Source organism: Myodes glareolus, chromosome 18 (genome assembly GCF_982192425.1).
Source record: "Myodes glareolus chromosome 18, mMyoGla1.1, whole genome shotgun sequence".
NCBI lineage: Eukaryota > Metazoa > Chordata > Mammalia > Rodentia > Cricetidae > Myodes > Myodes glareolus.
Genome location: NC_142043.1, coordinates 9,177,581 through 9,192,487, shown reverse-complemented (window position 1 = coordinate 9,192,487; position 14,907 = coordinate 9,177,581). Strand labels below are relative to the sequence as shown.

The following is a 14,907-nucleotide window of genomic DNA, read 5'->3' as shown; positions in this document are numbered from 1 at the left end:
CCAGCTGGACTACAGAGTAAGACTCCATCAAGGACAAAAAGGGAGAAGAGAAGGGTAAAGGAAAGAGGAGAGAGAGAAGAGATGAGATAGGGAGAGGAAGGAAAAGAGAAAGAAAAGACACTGTGGGGGAGGGCAAGAGGAACCACAAAGTGAACATAAGCAAACACTAAGTGCATTGGTCCATAAATGAGTGAGTTAAGAGAATCTGCTGGATGAAGCACTGGGCCCAGCTCCTGGAGTCCAGATGAAGAGAGGGAGGAGGGATTATGTGAGCAATGAAATCAAGATCGTGATGGGAAACCCACAGAGACAGCTGACCGGAGCTAGTGGGAACTCATTGACACTGGACTGACAGATGGGAAATCTGCATAGGACCAGACGATGCCCTCTGAAAATGGGGGACTTTTCTGTGACTTGGGCACTCAGTGGGGCCACTGTGTGGGACCAGGATTTATCCCCAGGGCATGAACTGTATTTTTGAAGGCCATTTCTTATGGGAGAATACAATTCTCAGCCTTGATAGAGGGGAGGGACTTGGTCCTGCCTGAACTTGAGAGGCCAGACTTTGTTGACTCCCTATGGCAGGCCTTACCTTTTATGAGGAGTTTGGGGAGTTGGTTGAGGGAAAATGTGTGTGGGGAAGGGAAGGTGAACTGTGGTTGGCATGTAAAATGGAAAAAAAAACCCTTAAAATAAAAATTTCATTTAAATGAAAGTAAGCGGGGAAAGCAACAACTACAGCAGAATACTGAGCTTTTTGTTTAGCCGTGATTGGCCCAGTGCAAGTGACATCACAGGGAGTCATTGTGACCTCAGCTAGAGACCAGACCATATAAGGAGCTGCCTGGGGCTGGGTTTTGTCCTTGTATCCCAGAGGAGGAGTTTGTTGGTGAATAAGGATTTGGACTCAATTATTCCTCGTATTCTTGGATATCCCAAAGTGGGTGATCCTGAAAAAAAAAGTGAGTTTCCCTTGTTTTCTGTTCGACTTTCAATGTTTGACATCTATTGATTGATTCTTTTCGACCATATTCAACTTGTTTTAAATCGTGGCTGTTATTTCTATTCTTTCACTGACTGAGATTTTCCTTTTTATCCAATCTCATTTCTTTGTCATTCTTCACTGTGCTTTGGTTTTTTTTTTAACTTTCTGGTTTGTAGGCACACAGTGAGGAATTTACTGAACTGTGTTGAAGATTCACCAGCCTTGTGTCACCTCCCTGCCAATGTCAGGTGACCAGTGTTTCTATTAACAAGAAATTCATCTTTTCTTCTGACTATGATGAAAATAAATATTTTCATGTTTGTAGAATAAGATTGTATATAATGAGAGAGAACATTCTCTCATTCTATGCCTGTCCCTGGCAGTGGCATTTCTTTCCTTTTCAGGGGTGACTATCGTTTCTTGATGTTGGACTATGCTTGCTCTTTTGTCAGTTTTTGTATGTAGATTGATTCTTGTGTTCTCCTGAAGATATCTTGATCATGAAGAATTATCATTTTAATGTGTTACTAAGAAGTAAAGGAGCAAGTGCTTTCCTTAAGGATATTTTAATGTTCGTAGTCATTGCCCCTGTCAGATACTCATCTCTTTTCAAGGTGCTTTACTAGGCTAGAAAGTAAGGGCTTTATGAAAAGAGTTTGTTTTATAAAAAGATTTGAAAGTATCCCTTGCCTCAGTTTTATGGGCTAATGGAATATCTGTGGATCATTACAGTTATTTCTTTAGATTGTATGATCCATCAGTGAATTATCTCGGTAACAGTACAAGGCATTGTCAACCTATTTGTTCTTTCAGATTGTGTTGTCTAGTTTTATATTTCAACTTTAAAGTTTTCCACAGATTCTTGTATCTTCCCTCGGTATATGAGTCTGCATCTTTACTGGGGAGTGAGGAAAGATGGGAGCTACAGAGAGACGGTGATGCTTAGAGAGATTCCATCCATGCACAAGGACTCTAGCAATGATGGCCATGCAGTGGGAGTCTGAAGCAGTTGCATTCCTGTCAGACAAAGCATGTCTTCATGGAATTGCAGGTTTCTGAGGGAAAGGGAGGTCCTATACCAATTGGAAGCAGGCTCATTTAGAATGAGACCTGTGCCACACTACAGAGGATGGGGCCTGGAATCGGGCTACTTGAAGGGTCCATTCTTTCTCTGGTGGAGGTGGATGGAACAGACACAGGCAATGTGTGACTGTGTGACAGCAATGAGTCTGCCTTGGCTTCTGGGCAGTATGGGTAGGTAGGGTGGGGATGAGGGCAACCAGCTCTGCTAAGTCCATGTTTATTGGCTAGCATTCTGTTGTGATAGAAGTCATAAACCTGGCATCTTAAGAGAGGGTGAGCATGTCTATGTGACTTAGTTTTGGAGAGACAAGAGCCCATGGAGGTGGGTCAGAATCACAGAGGCCAGCTGGAACCCTGAAGGCAAATGCAGAAAACTGAGATGTCACACACTGCAACTCCAGCAAGAAGTAGAAGAGGGCATGAAGACTATGCTGTTTCTTCTCAAGGACAGTGCCACGGATGGAGTTCTGCTTCTATGACTCCAACCTAAAACGGTTCCAAAGAGTACCATCAATTTCTCTTATGTGTCCATGTGTTCAAACACCCCATTTGTATCAGACATTTTTAATTCAAAGTACCAGAGAGGGATTGTTGAACATCAGATGTGATGACGACTTGACTCCTTGTTTAGGAATTTGTGGAACGCATGAATGTGGGGCTAGCTAGAGGACCTGTGCCCCTTGGTGATCGAGAATTTCTAATTCAGGGTCACCAATCACCTAAGCGACAGCTCTATTTGGGAAGGAAATGTGCCACCACCATGGCTTCAGTGTCTCTTTAAAGTGCGTACACGCATGTGCACAAACACACACGCGAGCGCATGCACACACAGACACACACATACACAAACCCTTCCTCCCTGGAATTGATTCTTGTCTGGGATTTGGTGCCAGTCATGAGAAAAATACTCAGGTCACTGGTTGTGTCACAGAACCTGGTCAAATCCACTGTCAGTTATGGAAGCCATGATTGGTCCGCTCATTTGGGTGACATCACAAGGAAGCAATATGAAGTATGCTAACAATTACTCTGTTTTAGGCCCTGCCTGCATTGGGTTTCTGTCTTGTATCTCGGAGTAGCTGTTGCTGGGCTACAGAAGAAGTGTCACCGAATCTTCTGTGACAGACTAGGAATCTCCAATCTACAGGACTTTGCTAGAGTGAGTTCCTTTCCAGTTATTGGTTTTGGTTACAGGGTTAAGTTTTGCTATTTCATGTTTACATGTATGCTATTAGTTTCCTTCCTAGGTTGATTTGTGAATGTTGTACCTATTTTACATTATTATCCAATTTCCTTTTTCAAAATTCATTTATTCTTTACATTTTTCCCATTTTCTTCAGCTGGAACACGTGTTACCGTAAACTAACCACAGCAACTTCATTATAAATTTCCCATCCATGCCTAGCCTGCATTTTGGTCAAACTCTCCTGCTCTATTGCTTCCTCCACTCCATCTCTGTGACTAATACTGTTTCTTTGATAAACGCTCTGCCCTCCTCTTCCTTAAACACACAGGAGAAGAAAATATCAGTTTCTCTTTGTGGACTTTGTTTCTCTTAGATGAGATTTTCTCTACTAGAAGCTACTTTCCACAGAGTATAGACGTCCAGTCGTCCCTGTGTCTGAGTATGGGCTATTCCCCAGAATCAGAACAGATGCTGCTACACTTGTGTTCAGTGTCTTCATGTCAATTACCTTCTGGATTATTCTTGTACTTCTTGGTCTTAAAGGCATCATTTGCTTGTTTGGGTTATCTCAGATTTCAAGACAGAGAATTCATACCTATAAACCTCCATTCTAAAACTATATCATTTCTTCCCTAGCATCGTGTGTCCCTGAAATTGCCCAAATACAGAGAACTTGAGTTAACCATCATGGTCAGCCACCGGGAAGAGGACATCCTTAAGAAGAATTATAAATTTTTAACATCTCTGGGGTGTGGTGCATTTGGGGAGGTGGTACTTGCCCAGCACCTTCCAACGAAAACCAAGGTGGCTATTAAGGTGCTTGAGAAAGAGTACAATGATGAGGAGTACATCAGGTCTGAAGTTGCGATCCATAAGTCCCTGCAACACAGCAACATCATCCAGTTATTCCACGCTATCAACACGCTGCAGACCACCTATCTCATCATGGAGTACCATAAAGGAAAAGACTTGGTGATGTTGATCAGGCAGGTGGGCTGTCTAAAAGAGGAGGAGGCTAGGCCAATAATCAATCAGTTGGCGTCTGCTGTGCACTTCCTGCACCAGAGACGGATCGCGCACCGCGACATCAAGCTAGAAAACATACTTCTGGGGGAAGGCGGCAAAGTCAAACTTTGCGATTTCGGGTTGGCCACTCAGCTTGCAGAGGGCCAGATGCTGGAGGAGCTGTGGGGCACCTTGCCATATTTGGCCCCTGAGATCTTGGCCGGAACACCATATGACGCTATGGCAGGGGATATGTGGAGCTTAGGGATTGTCTTCTACGTCCTGGTCACCGGACAATTGCCCTATGTAGCATCGACCCCCGAAGCTATGTACCATCTGATCACCACCACCCCGTGCCGCATTCCATACCATCTTTCTAAGGCCTGTTATCTCACCTTGACCAGACTGCTCACAGGTTACATTTGGTTCAGGTTAACTTCATCTCGGCTTGTGGAACGACCTTGGCTGGGCCATATTCAGGAACACGTAACACCTCCTGCCAAGGAAATCCTCCCCAAGGTTGTGGAGACCATGTGTAACATCGGGTACACCTGTGAGCAGGTTATATCATCGCTAAAAGACCCACAGTCAAACCTAACAGCAACGATTAACATCCTAAAATTCAAAGTGAGCTCTGGGGATAGCAGCCTGGAAACGATCATCCCTGCAGTCACTATTAGTGTCCCTGTGGCCATGAAGAGGAGCCACAGCGAACCGGCTCTGCTGTCCAGAGGCAGAAGCAAAGCAGGGCTCCACACACACACCTGCCCGGAGGAGCTGCACTATTCAGACAACACAGCCCCAGAAGGAGATGCATTGGCCACTGAAACCATCAACTCCGCTACAGGGGACACCACAGTCAACCCTATGTCACTGGATAGCCTGGCTGATGAATCCTCCTCCCCTGAGCCACCTCCGAATGAGAAATCCATGGGGCTGGTGAACATGGCCTTCAGCGAAGAACAATCCACAGAGCCAGAGGTGCCCAGTGACCAGCCCCAGGTTGTACCCACAGCCTCTGGAACCAGGCCACTCCGGGGCTGGAAGCTAATGAAAAAGAGAATTTCCCGGGCACTGAGAGCACTGTGCTGCTGCTACCTGCCCGCCCCACGTGGGCAAATGGAAGTGGCCTAAGAGAATCCAGGCCCTGGTCAGGAGTGCCTGCTGCAGGAGGGAGCCAGGACAGAAGCTCAGATGGCTGCGGCCCTGCAACCAAGGGCAACAGGCCCTTGCGTCCATACCCCAGCTACAGGTTCTGAGCTGCCAGTCCCTTTCTGCTTTAGCTCACTGCTGCCCCGGCACTGCTTTCCAGATCCAGGGCTGGACAGAAGGCCCATCTGCCCACTGAGCCTCCACCTCACCAGCTTTGGTTTGCATTTAGGCCCGTTACCCACAACATCTAACACACCTCCCTCTGCAACCAGCCACGACTTAGATGCCCACCTCATGCTGATCATCATCTTGGTCACTTAATTTGAGACTCTCTGTTGGGCAGACCTGCAACAATTCATGTCCTTGAATCTGATTGACAGGGACAATGGATACAGAGTTAGAGCGTATGCTTCAATCTGAACTTCACTGTTTCAGTAGTTGTGATTTTTGTGTTATGTTTTTTTTTCAAAAAATTTTGCTTACTTGTTATTTGTTAGTTTTTGTATATCTTTAAGATAAATGTTTTCCTTAGGAAGTTCAATTTAAATAGAAAAAGTAGTTAATTAATATTGTTAATGCTTCATGTAAATATCTGGACACTCATTAGTAACTATGAAAGCCTAATGTGGACAATAAATATTAATATGAGCCAAAAGAGAGAGGAGCTTCTGGTCCTAGCTTGTAGGAGACACTGTCAACCAGCATTCCTAAGCCTCAGCTGTCCTGTCAAAACCAGCCTACCCAAGCCTCATCCATCCTGCCAAAACCAGCCCACATGAGAATGCATGACAGGAGCTTCTTCCCTGAGCCAATCGAAGGCCTGCTGCTATGTCCAGAGACTGCTGACTAATGGACACGTGACCAGAGATGTTGGTGAAAGAACAGCAACACAGAAGAATTGGCCACCTGAGCCAATAGGACCTTGGGATGGGATATGAGAGGCCTGCCCATCCCGTCAATAAAGGAGTTGGCTTTTCGTGGTCACCAGACTTCCAGAGTCTATGTGCTTGACTCCATGCCTTCTTACCCCCTCCCACAAGTGGTTTCCCTGCTGGGTTGCCTCAACACAGTTTGATCTTGGCTAAATTTTCCTTCAAGTCTCCCTCCCTCCTCCTCCCCTTCCTCTATTTTTTGTGGCCTCTGTTCACAGGAGGCTCTCAGGAGCTCACCATCTCATCTTGTCCTGGTTCAGGAGAAGGAGCCCAGGCAGCATCAGCCCACCCTGTCCTCCCTGGTCCCTGTGAGAAGAGGACATTTAGTCCCAGTCAGCCTCACAGAAAGTCCTATCTCTGAGTATCTTCAGCTCCATTTCCCAGACTAGTCACGTGACTATTGTTGAGCCAATCACTGTGTCCCAGATAGTGCGATGTTCTGATTGGTCAGGCCTGAGTCATAAGACCACCTGGGCTGTAGATGAAATTAATTTGTTTCGAACCACAGACATTGAGAGTAAAGGCAAAGCAGGGACATGGAAAGGGACAGGAAAAGGGACAGGAAAAGATAACTGTATCAGATGTGGATGCAGGCTAGCTCCCTTTTAAAGAAGGAAACGGTCACAGGACACCAGTCACAGGAACAGAAAGGTAGGTTAAGTAAAAATGTCTTTCTTACCAACTCCACTGAGTGACTGCCCCAAACCTCTCTGCCCGGATAAAACTTCTAATTTCTTTCTTTGTTTTTAGAATTTTAACTTCACAAGTATGAAAGTCGCAGAATAACTGATACTCAGCTCTCACCTTCCATGTGGGTTCCAGGGATCAAACTCAGGGCTTCCCACTTGGCAACAACCATATACACCTGGGGAGACCAGCGGCTCTAACGTGTGCAGGAGGGTTTGAATCCAGGCCACAGTTATCAGTTTTGTTCTCTAGCTAACCCAGGGAGAGTTCTTAGTGACCACACTTGATTTAAGACCTACAGTTGCCATTTGATAAAATCTCTGGTAAAGATTGGAGGTTTATGAGATCAGATCTGTGAAGAACTAAAAGGAATAGATGTTAATGCCAGGATGAGTACGCTGAAGCACACAACATAAGTGAAGATACACTTAATGAAGTCATCCCCCAAGAAAAGGGGAAAAAATGGCAGCAGCCATTCCTGAGGTCAGCTGAGGATGGAATAAAAAGCAATCCAGATTAATTGAATCATTAGGGAATCAAACATGAAATAAATCTTTGTTCAACCATGGCCTAAATTTTGATCTCTAATTGTGAGGCTCCTCTGGACAGCAGAATAATGTGGTCTTCATCTTTGGGTGGCAGAATTGATGGAGATCACAAAACTGCTGAGTCCAGGACTCTAAGAAACACCTTCTCTTTCCTTTGAGACTTTATCTATTCCTCAAAGTGGCTCCAGAGGCTCCAGAATACCCACAATTAGGAGTATTTGGGATGCGAGTACCAGACAGCTGACCTTAGTGATTGAAATGAATAAGGTGTGGAGGGATTGCTTTTCTTATATAACAAAACTCTAAAGGAGACCCCTGATGGCGCTGATTTCCAGCTCATATTTTTGGTTTTTTCTTCATAGCTTGCAAGATGGCTACTACAATAGCAGGTGCCCTCACCATCTTCCATCAGAAGTAAGCAGGAAAGTGGTTCTGTGAAAGTTTGCAGACCCAAGTTCGAGTCCTCAAAGCCATGTAATGTTGAATCATTGGTTTGCACATCTGTGATCCCAGCACTCCTATAGCAAGATGGGAGGTTGAGACTGGACAGTTCCCAGGAGCTCACAGACTACTAGCCTGTAAATTACAGTGGCCGTGAAACCCTGTCTCCAACAGGTGGAGGACAAGGACCAACACCTAAAGATGACCTTTGACCTCCATGTTTATGCTGTGTCACACATAGCCCTGTCTGTATTCACACATATTACACACACACACACACACACACACACACACCTTCTCTCTATATATGCCTCTCTGTCTCTCTCTCTCTTATACATATACAGACATGCACACAGAGATACACACAGACACTCACAGACACACACACACACACTACTAAGTAGCAAAGTAGTAGAGAGAGAGAATAGGAAGAAGAAACATGCAATCAAGAAACTTCATGCCTGTTCGATGTGAGCTTAGGATTTTCTGGTCGCCTCCATCTGCAATGTGACTAAGGGGAAGGTGTGATAATGAGGTTGCACCTGTTTAACCCACAAAAGTTGCATCATTTTTTTCAATGCCCACCTATGAACAAGGTGTGGACAGGTTTTTTCCTTAGCTAACGCTCTCATTCCAAAAATATCTAGACCATTTCTCTCTCTCAATTTACATTTTCCCAGCCAATTAACCACTTGCCAGTGTTCTCCAGAGGAAGAGTTGGTCATAGAAGGAGATTTACTTACCATTCATGCTATTTTTATACGATATCTTAATTCATATTCCTATTTTACCATTCTGTGTGTGTAAGTTCTGAAGAACAAGCCCGGGATATCAGGATTGGTGGCAAACACCTTTACCTGAGCCATCCCCCTGGCCCTGGAAGATTTATTGGACTGGTTAACCTAAGGGCTGGTGTATTCCCCATTGGAACACGCAGGCCAAGTCTGGAAGCTGGATGCCTATGCAGTTTCAGTCTGCTGCTGGTGACCTAGAATCTCCCTAGGACTGAATTCACATTGAAGGCAGAAGTGGTTAGCGTAGTATCCTTGGAAGATGGCTACAACAATGGGTGAATTCCTCATAGAAAGGGCTTGCACACCCAGGATTTCCTGCTCCCCTAGTCTCCTCCCTGAGCTCCCAGTGCTTTGGATGGTACCATTTACAATCAGGATGGGTCTACTCCAGTCACTGTCCCACATGCCAACCCTCTCTGGAAATTCCCCTCAAATGCACAAGTGTGTGCCACCCATCCTAGACACTCATGCAGTCAGGTTGAGAACCACCACTTCACAGTTCTGCCTGATAGCCTGGGAAATGCTTACTCACGAACTCATGATGACACTGATTACCCCAGGGAGGATACATCCACAGGACTGGACGCATGACCTGAAGACCTAGTAATCTGAAGACCTGGTCCTGGTGGTGAACCTCCAGGAAGTCATGTGCTCTGGGCAGGCCAATCAACATCCTTCCAGAAGACTTTAGACACAGAGAAAGACACACACCTCCCCATTTTTGGCAGTAGAGGCAGAAACAGGATCTACTGGTTGAGAAACTAAATCCTTAGAAGGAGAAATAGAGGGTGGGGCATTAAAGAATTGCCCGCAGTAGTGAGCAACCCATGGCAGACCAAAGAAAGGCTTCACCAGGCAAGAGTGGTGATGCAGGAGTTTCCTGGGGTTATTATGGGAGCGAGGAGGGTACACAGGCAGCTACAGGAGGTTTGACTGGGTGTCATGTGGGTAATTACACCACCTGAGATGCCCCACTCGGAACCCCAGCAGCTGTTCGCCATTTATATGATCTCAGAGAAGGGGAGCTTCGTGGGCCTCTCCTCCCTCCTCAACAGATTGTGTAAAGGCATGGTCTTTTGAGAATTTTAGCTTTTGGTTAGTACAACTTCTGGGTCTCCACATGGCAGCATTCATGTCCAAGGCATAGGAAACAACCATACTACCAAAGCTCCAACCTTACAGACTTGAGAATCTATGAGAACCACAGACAAAAGCACAAATGGGAATCTTGAATCCGATTGTGGATGGACCCTTGCAGGCCCTAAGTTCCCACGTTTGACCAGCTGGTATTAATTTTCTGCCCACTCTGTGTAAGAGTCATGATTGTGTCAGAATTTGTACAGACTCTCTGAACGTAAGTGCTACTGATGTGGGAATGAGGGAACCAGTTGTCACAGGATAGCAGGGGGATACATGATGCATTTATGGTTCTCAGTGCAGTTGGTGCAGGCTCAGTGGTAATGCAGCCTGCAATTCATGCCTAGGTTATGCTTTGACAATTGCCCTGTCTTTATTCAAAGGTATTAAGGATCTCTGGGACAGCCTGCACATGCAAGATGCCCCACTGTAGTAATTGTGTTCATAGTGGACTACATTACTGTAAGGATTTCACACAACATCCTGGTTCAGTACCTAGAAAGGAGCCAGGAAGCCCCTCCTGTCTGTGCTGTTCTGTGAGTGCTGTGTGGGTGTGTCCGCGCTGTGTGGGTGTGTCCGCCCTGTGTGGGTGTGTCCAAGTTGCTGCCCCTCTGGGCTACAGCTCTTCATCTCCTCTTTTGGCAGCAGGGCTCCTAAGAGCATGAGGACCCTCGCCCTGTACAAGTGACCACTTGGGACTGACTGTGACTTTCCCATGAGGCCAGGGCTCTTCTGAGGTAGGACAGTCTGGACAGAGTCTCCAGGGAGCACCTCCTGACTGCCTTCTAGATGTGCTTGTCCGCACCAGAAAGGGGTTGCTCTACTAGGTTGTTGGGAATTCCCAACTGTGGTCGCAGAAACTGTTTCCCATCAAGAAGAATAAATCCAATAGCTTCTCCAGTCCCCACAGAGACCACTTTTCTGCACACACAGAGCCACCCAGGGCCACGCAGGTGGCCAACTGCAGTCTCCCTGACACAGAGGCACGAGGAGAAGTGTGTAAATATATTCTGAAGATCCACTGGGAGGTGATGTGGGAAAGAAATGTGAGGTTCATGTCAAGGTGCAACAGGAAGGGGCACATAAAATGCCCATGTGAGAGGGTGATCAGATAAGAGATGATGGACTTCTCCACTCCTCACACCAATAAGATCAGTGTGGTGAGGAAGCCATGGAGCGGAGTCTGACTACCTCATCCACACAGCCATTGCTGGGAGAACCACTGTGCTCCAGGGGCCAATAATAACAGGCAGAGTTCTCTGTGTTCTCACAAGTTAAGGAATTTGGGGTGTCTCTGTCTAAAGATGGAGCCTATAGACATTTTTAACAAGGGCCTGCAGGTCCCTGAGTGCACAAACCTGTCACTCGGTGTCAGACGGCAGTTTAGTGAGACGTTACCTGAAGAGAGACCGAGCGTGTGAGCTGGAGTTGGGTGGCTCCAGGATCCATGGCTTCTGTTTCCTATCACTGTTGACCATGACCCCCAGGAAGATCTCTTTTCACTATGACCTAATTCAAACACAGCCATATGGATCGAAAAAAGGAAAGCAGGCATTGAGGACACAGATTTGACCCTGCTCTGCAAGAGGTGGGGGGATGTTTGCAGACTGTGAAATGCACCTCCCATTCTCATGGGAAATAAAGGGGCAGAGATCCACAGTCCGAGGGTGCTGGCTCTCAGCTTGCTTCTTAGGCTTCCTGCAGCCATTAGCTCTGTGCCCAGTACTTTGTTTCCTGTTTCGGTCTGCAGGGGTGGATGAGAGTGTGTAGGGAGTAGAGGTTGTGTAGAAGAGTGCAGAGGTGCCCAGGGATGTGTAGGCTTGGTGTGTTCAGGGATGTGCAGGATTTTGCATGTGTTTGCATGGTCCACAGTAATAAACAGTGGCATGCAAAAATGGGGGTGTTGTAAGTGTGTGGGGATACAAGAGTGTGGGTGATGCAAGAAGACAGATAATTCATCTAGAGGGCTGAGGTGGAGGAGAGAAAGAAGGTTGCCTGTCAGGGAGCGAATTTAGGTTGTGCTGTAGTGGAGACAGGTGACAAGGCACAGTTTCGAGAAGGCAGGGCACCAGGACGGTCACAAACAAGGATTCTAGAGGGGTGAACACGTGCCCAGGTGGGACACAGAGAGTGTAGGACAGGGTCTCACCTTAAGGAAGGTGGAGACTCTTCTGAGGAATACAGAGAGTGGTGCAGAGGTGCACACTGCACATTATGCAGTAGGAACCACAGTATGTCTTAGACTCATGGAATTGGCGGGAGCCATTTCCTGTCTGTTTGAAGGGGGTGAGTGGGAAGGCCATAGAGGGTTCAGTTATACCAAGTGGTGAAGGATGTGAACCAGAAAAGCTTCCACGAACAAGGCTACCCATGATCAAGAAAGTTTATGGAAGAACTGGTATTTTATTGCTTAGGGCTTGCTATTCAAACCCACTGGCGTGTTTCCCTTTTTTGAGTTTTGCTGGTGAAAGGTCGCTAGATGTCTGAGTTATTGTGGCATTGTTGGATTCCTTGGGTTATGAATTTCCTTCTATTACTTTCTGTAAGGCTGGATTTGTGGCTACATATTCTTTAAATTTGTTTTTAGCTTGCAATATTTTGTTTTCATCATTGATAGTGAGTGAAAGCTTGGCTGGGTATTGTAGTCTGGACTTGCATCCATGGTCTCTTAGTTTCTTCAGGAACAAGACAAGGCTATCCATTCTCTTCATACTTCTTCAATATAGTGCTTGAAGTTCTAGCAATAGCAATAAGACAGCATAAGGAGATCAAGGGATTCAAATTGGAAAGGAAGAAGTCAAACTTTCATTATTTGCAGATGATATGACAGTGTACATAAGTGACCCCATAAACTCTACCAAAGAACTCCTACAGCTGATAAGCACCTTTAGAAATGTGGCAGGATACAAGATCAACTCCAAAAAAATCAGTTGTCCTCCTTTACACAAAGAACAAAGAAACAGAGAGGGAAATCAGAGAAACATCACCTTTCACGATAGCCACAAGTAGCATAAAGTATCTTGGGGCAACTCTAACCAAGGAAGTGAAAGAACTATTTGACAAGAACTTTAAGTCTTTGAAGAAAGAAATTGAAGAAGATACCAGAAAATGGAAGGATCTCCCATGCTCTTGGATTGGGAGGATCAACATAGTAAAAATGGCAATTCTACCAAAGCAATCTATAGATTCAATGCAATCCCCATCAAAATCCCAACAAAATTCTTCACAGACCTTGACAGAACAATAATCAACTTTATTTGGAAAAACAAAAAACCCAGGATAGCCAAAACAATCCTATACAATAAAAGTACTTCTGGAGGCATTACCATCCCTGACTTCAAATTTCATTACAGAGCTACAGTAATGAAAACAGCTTGGGATTGGCACAGAAACAGAGATGTTGACCAATGGGATCAAATCAAAGACCCAGATCTTAATCCAAAAACCTATGAACACCTGATTTTCGACAAAGGAGCTAAAAGTATACAATGGAAGAAAGAAAGTATCTTTAATAAATGGTGCAGGCATAACTGGATGTCAACCTGCAGAAGAATAAAAATAGATCCATATCATCACCATGCACAAAACTCAAGTCCAAATGGATTAAAGATCTCAGTATTAATCTGGACACACTGAACCTGTTAGAGGAGAAAGTGGGAAGTAGTCTACAAGACATAGGCACAGGAAACCACTTCCTACATAGAAACCCTGCAGCACTGACAATAAGAGCAACAATGAATAAATGGGACCTCCTGAAACTGTGAAGCTTCTGTAAAGCAAAGGACACAGTCGATAAGACAAATCGGCAGCCTACTGATTGGGAGAAGATCTTTACCAACCACACATCAGACAAAGGTCTGATATCCAAAATATATAAAGAACTCAAGAAACTAGACTTTAAAATGCTAATTAACCCACTTTAAAATGGGGCACTGAACTGAACAGAGAATTCTCAACAGAAAAAGGTCAAATGGCCAAAAGACACTTAAGGTCATGCTCAACCGCCTTAGCGATCAGGGAAATGCAAATCAAAACAACTTTGAGATACCATCTTACACCTGTTGAAATGGCTAAAATCAAAAACACCAATGATAGCCTTTGCTGGAGAGGATATGGAGTAAGGGGACCACTCATCCATTGTTGGTGGGAATGCAAACTTGTACAACCACTATGGAAAGCAGTGTGGTGGTTTCTCAGGAAATTCGGAATCAACCTACCCCAGGATCCAACAATACCACTCTTGGGAATATAACCAAGAGATGCCCTATCATACTACAAAAGCATTTGTTCAACTATGTTCATAGCTGCTTTATTTGTAATAGCCAGTACATTGCAAATCATGTTTTGATGCCCCTCAATTGAAGAATGGATAAAGAAAGTGTGGAATATATATGCATTAGAGTACTACTCAGTGATAAAAAACAATGATATCTTGAAATTTGCATGCAAATGGATGGAAATAGAAAACACTATCCTGAGTGAGCTAACCCAGCCCCAAAACGATGAATTTGGCATGTACTCACTCATAAGTAGATTCTAGCCATAAACAAAGGACATTGAGCCTATAGTTCGTGATCCTAGAGAAGCTAAATAATAAGGTGAACCCAAAGAAAAACATATATAGATCCTCCTAGAAGCAGACAAGATCACTGGGAAAAAGTTGGGAGCATGGGGGTGGGGTGGGACAGGAGGAAGGGGAGGGGGGTGAAAGAAGAGAAAAGGGGAAGGCTGGGGAGAGCTTGGGGGAGTGGAATGGTTGAGATGGGGGAAGGGTGAATATGGGAGCAGGGAAGAAGATATCTTAATTAAGAGAGCCATTTTAGGGTTTGCAAGAGACTTGGCACTAGAGGGGTTACCAGGTGTTGAAGGGGATTTCCCCAGCTAGGTCCTTGGGCAGTAGAGGAGAGGGTACTTGGACTGGCCTTGTCCCATAGTCACATTGATGAATATCTTGAAT

At 45.2% G+C, this 14,907-nt stretch overlaps 1 protein-coding gene across 1 annotated transcript; it reads left to right on the top strand.

Moving 5' to 3' along the window:
- The first annotated feature begins 1,207 nt into the window (after nucleotides 1-1,207).
- LOC148119067 (sperm motility kinase-like) lies at nucleotides 1,208-6,353 on the top strand. The gene is made up of 2 exons (XM_087897825.1): nucleotides 1,208-3,227; nucleotides 3,891-6,353. Exon 2 carries the CDS (start codon nucleotides 3,942-3,944, stop codon nucleotides 5,391-5,393), a length of 1,452 nt encoding a protein of 483 aa, XP_087753951.1. The 5' UTR covers nucleotides 1,208-3,227; nucleotides 3,891-3,941; the 3' UTR covers nucleotides 5,394-6,353.
- The last annotated feature ends 8,554 nt before the right edge of the window (nucleotides 6,354-14,907 follow it).

What these genes read in the sequence shown, in the direction of transcription:
- LOC148119067 (XM_087897825.1), top strand. Translation starts at nt 3,942, where the DNA reads ATGGTCAGCCACCGGGAAGAGGACATCCTTAAGAAGAATTATAAATTT.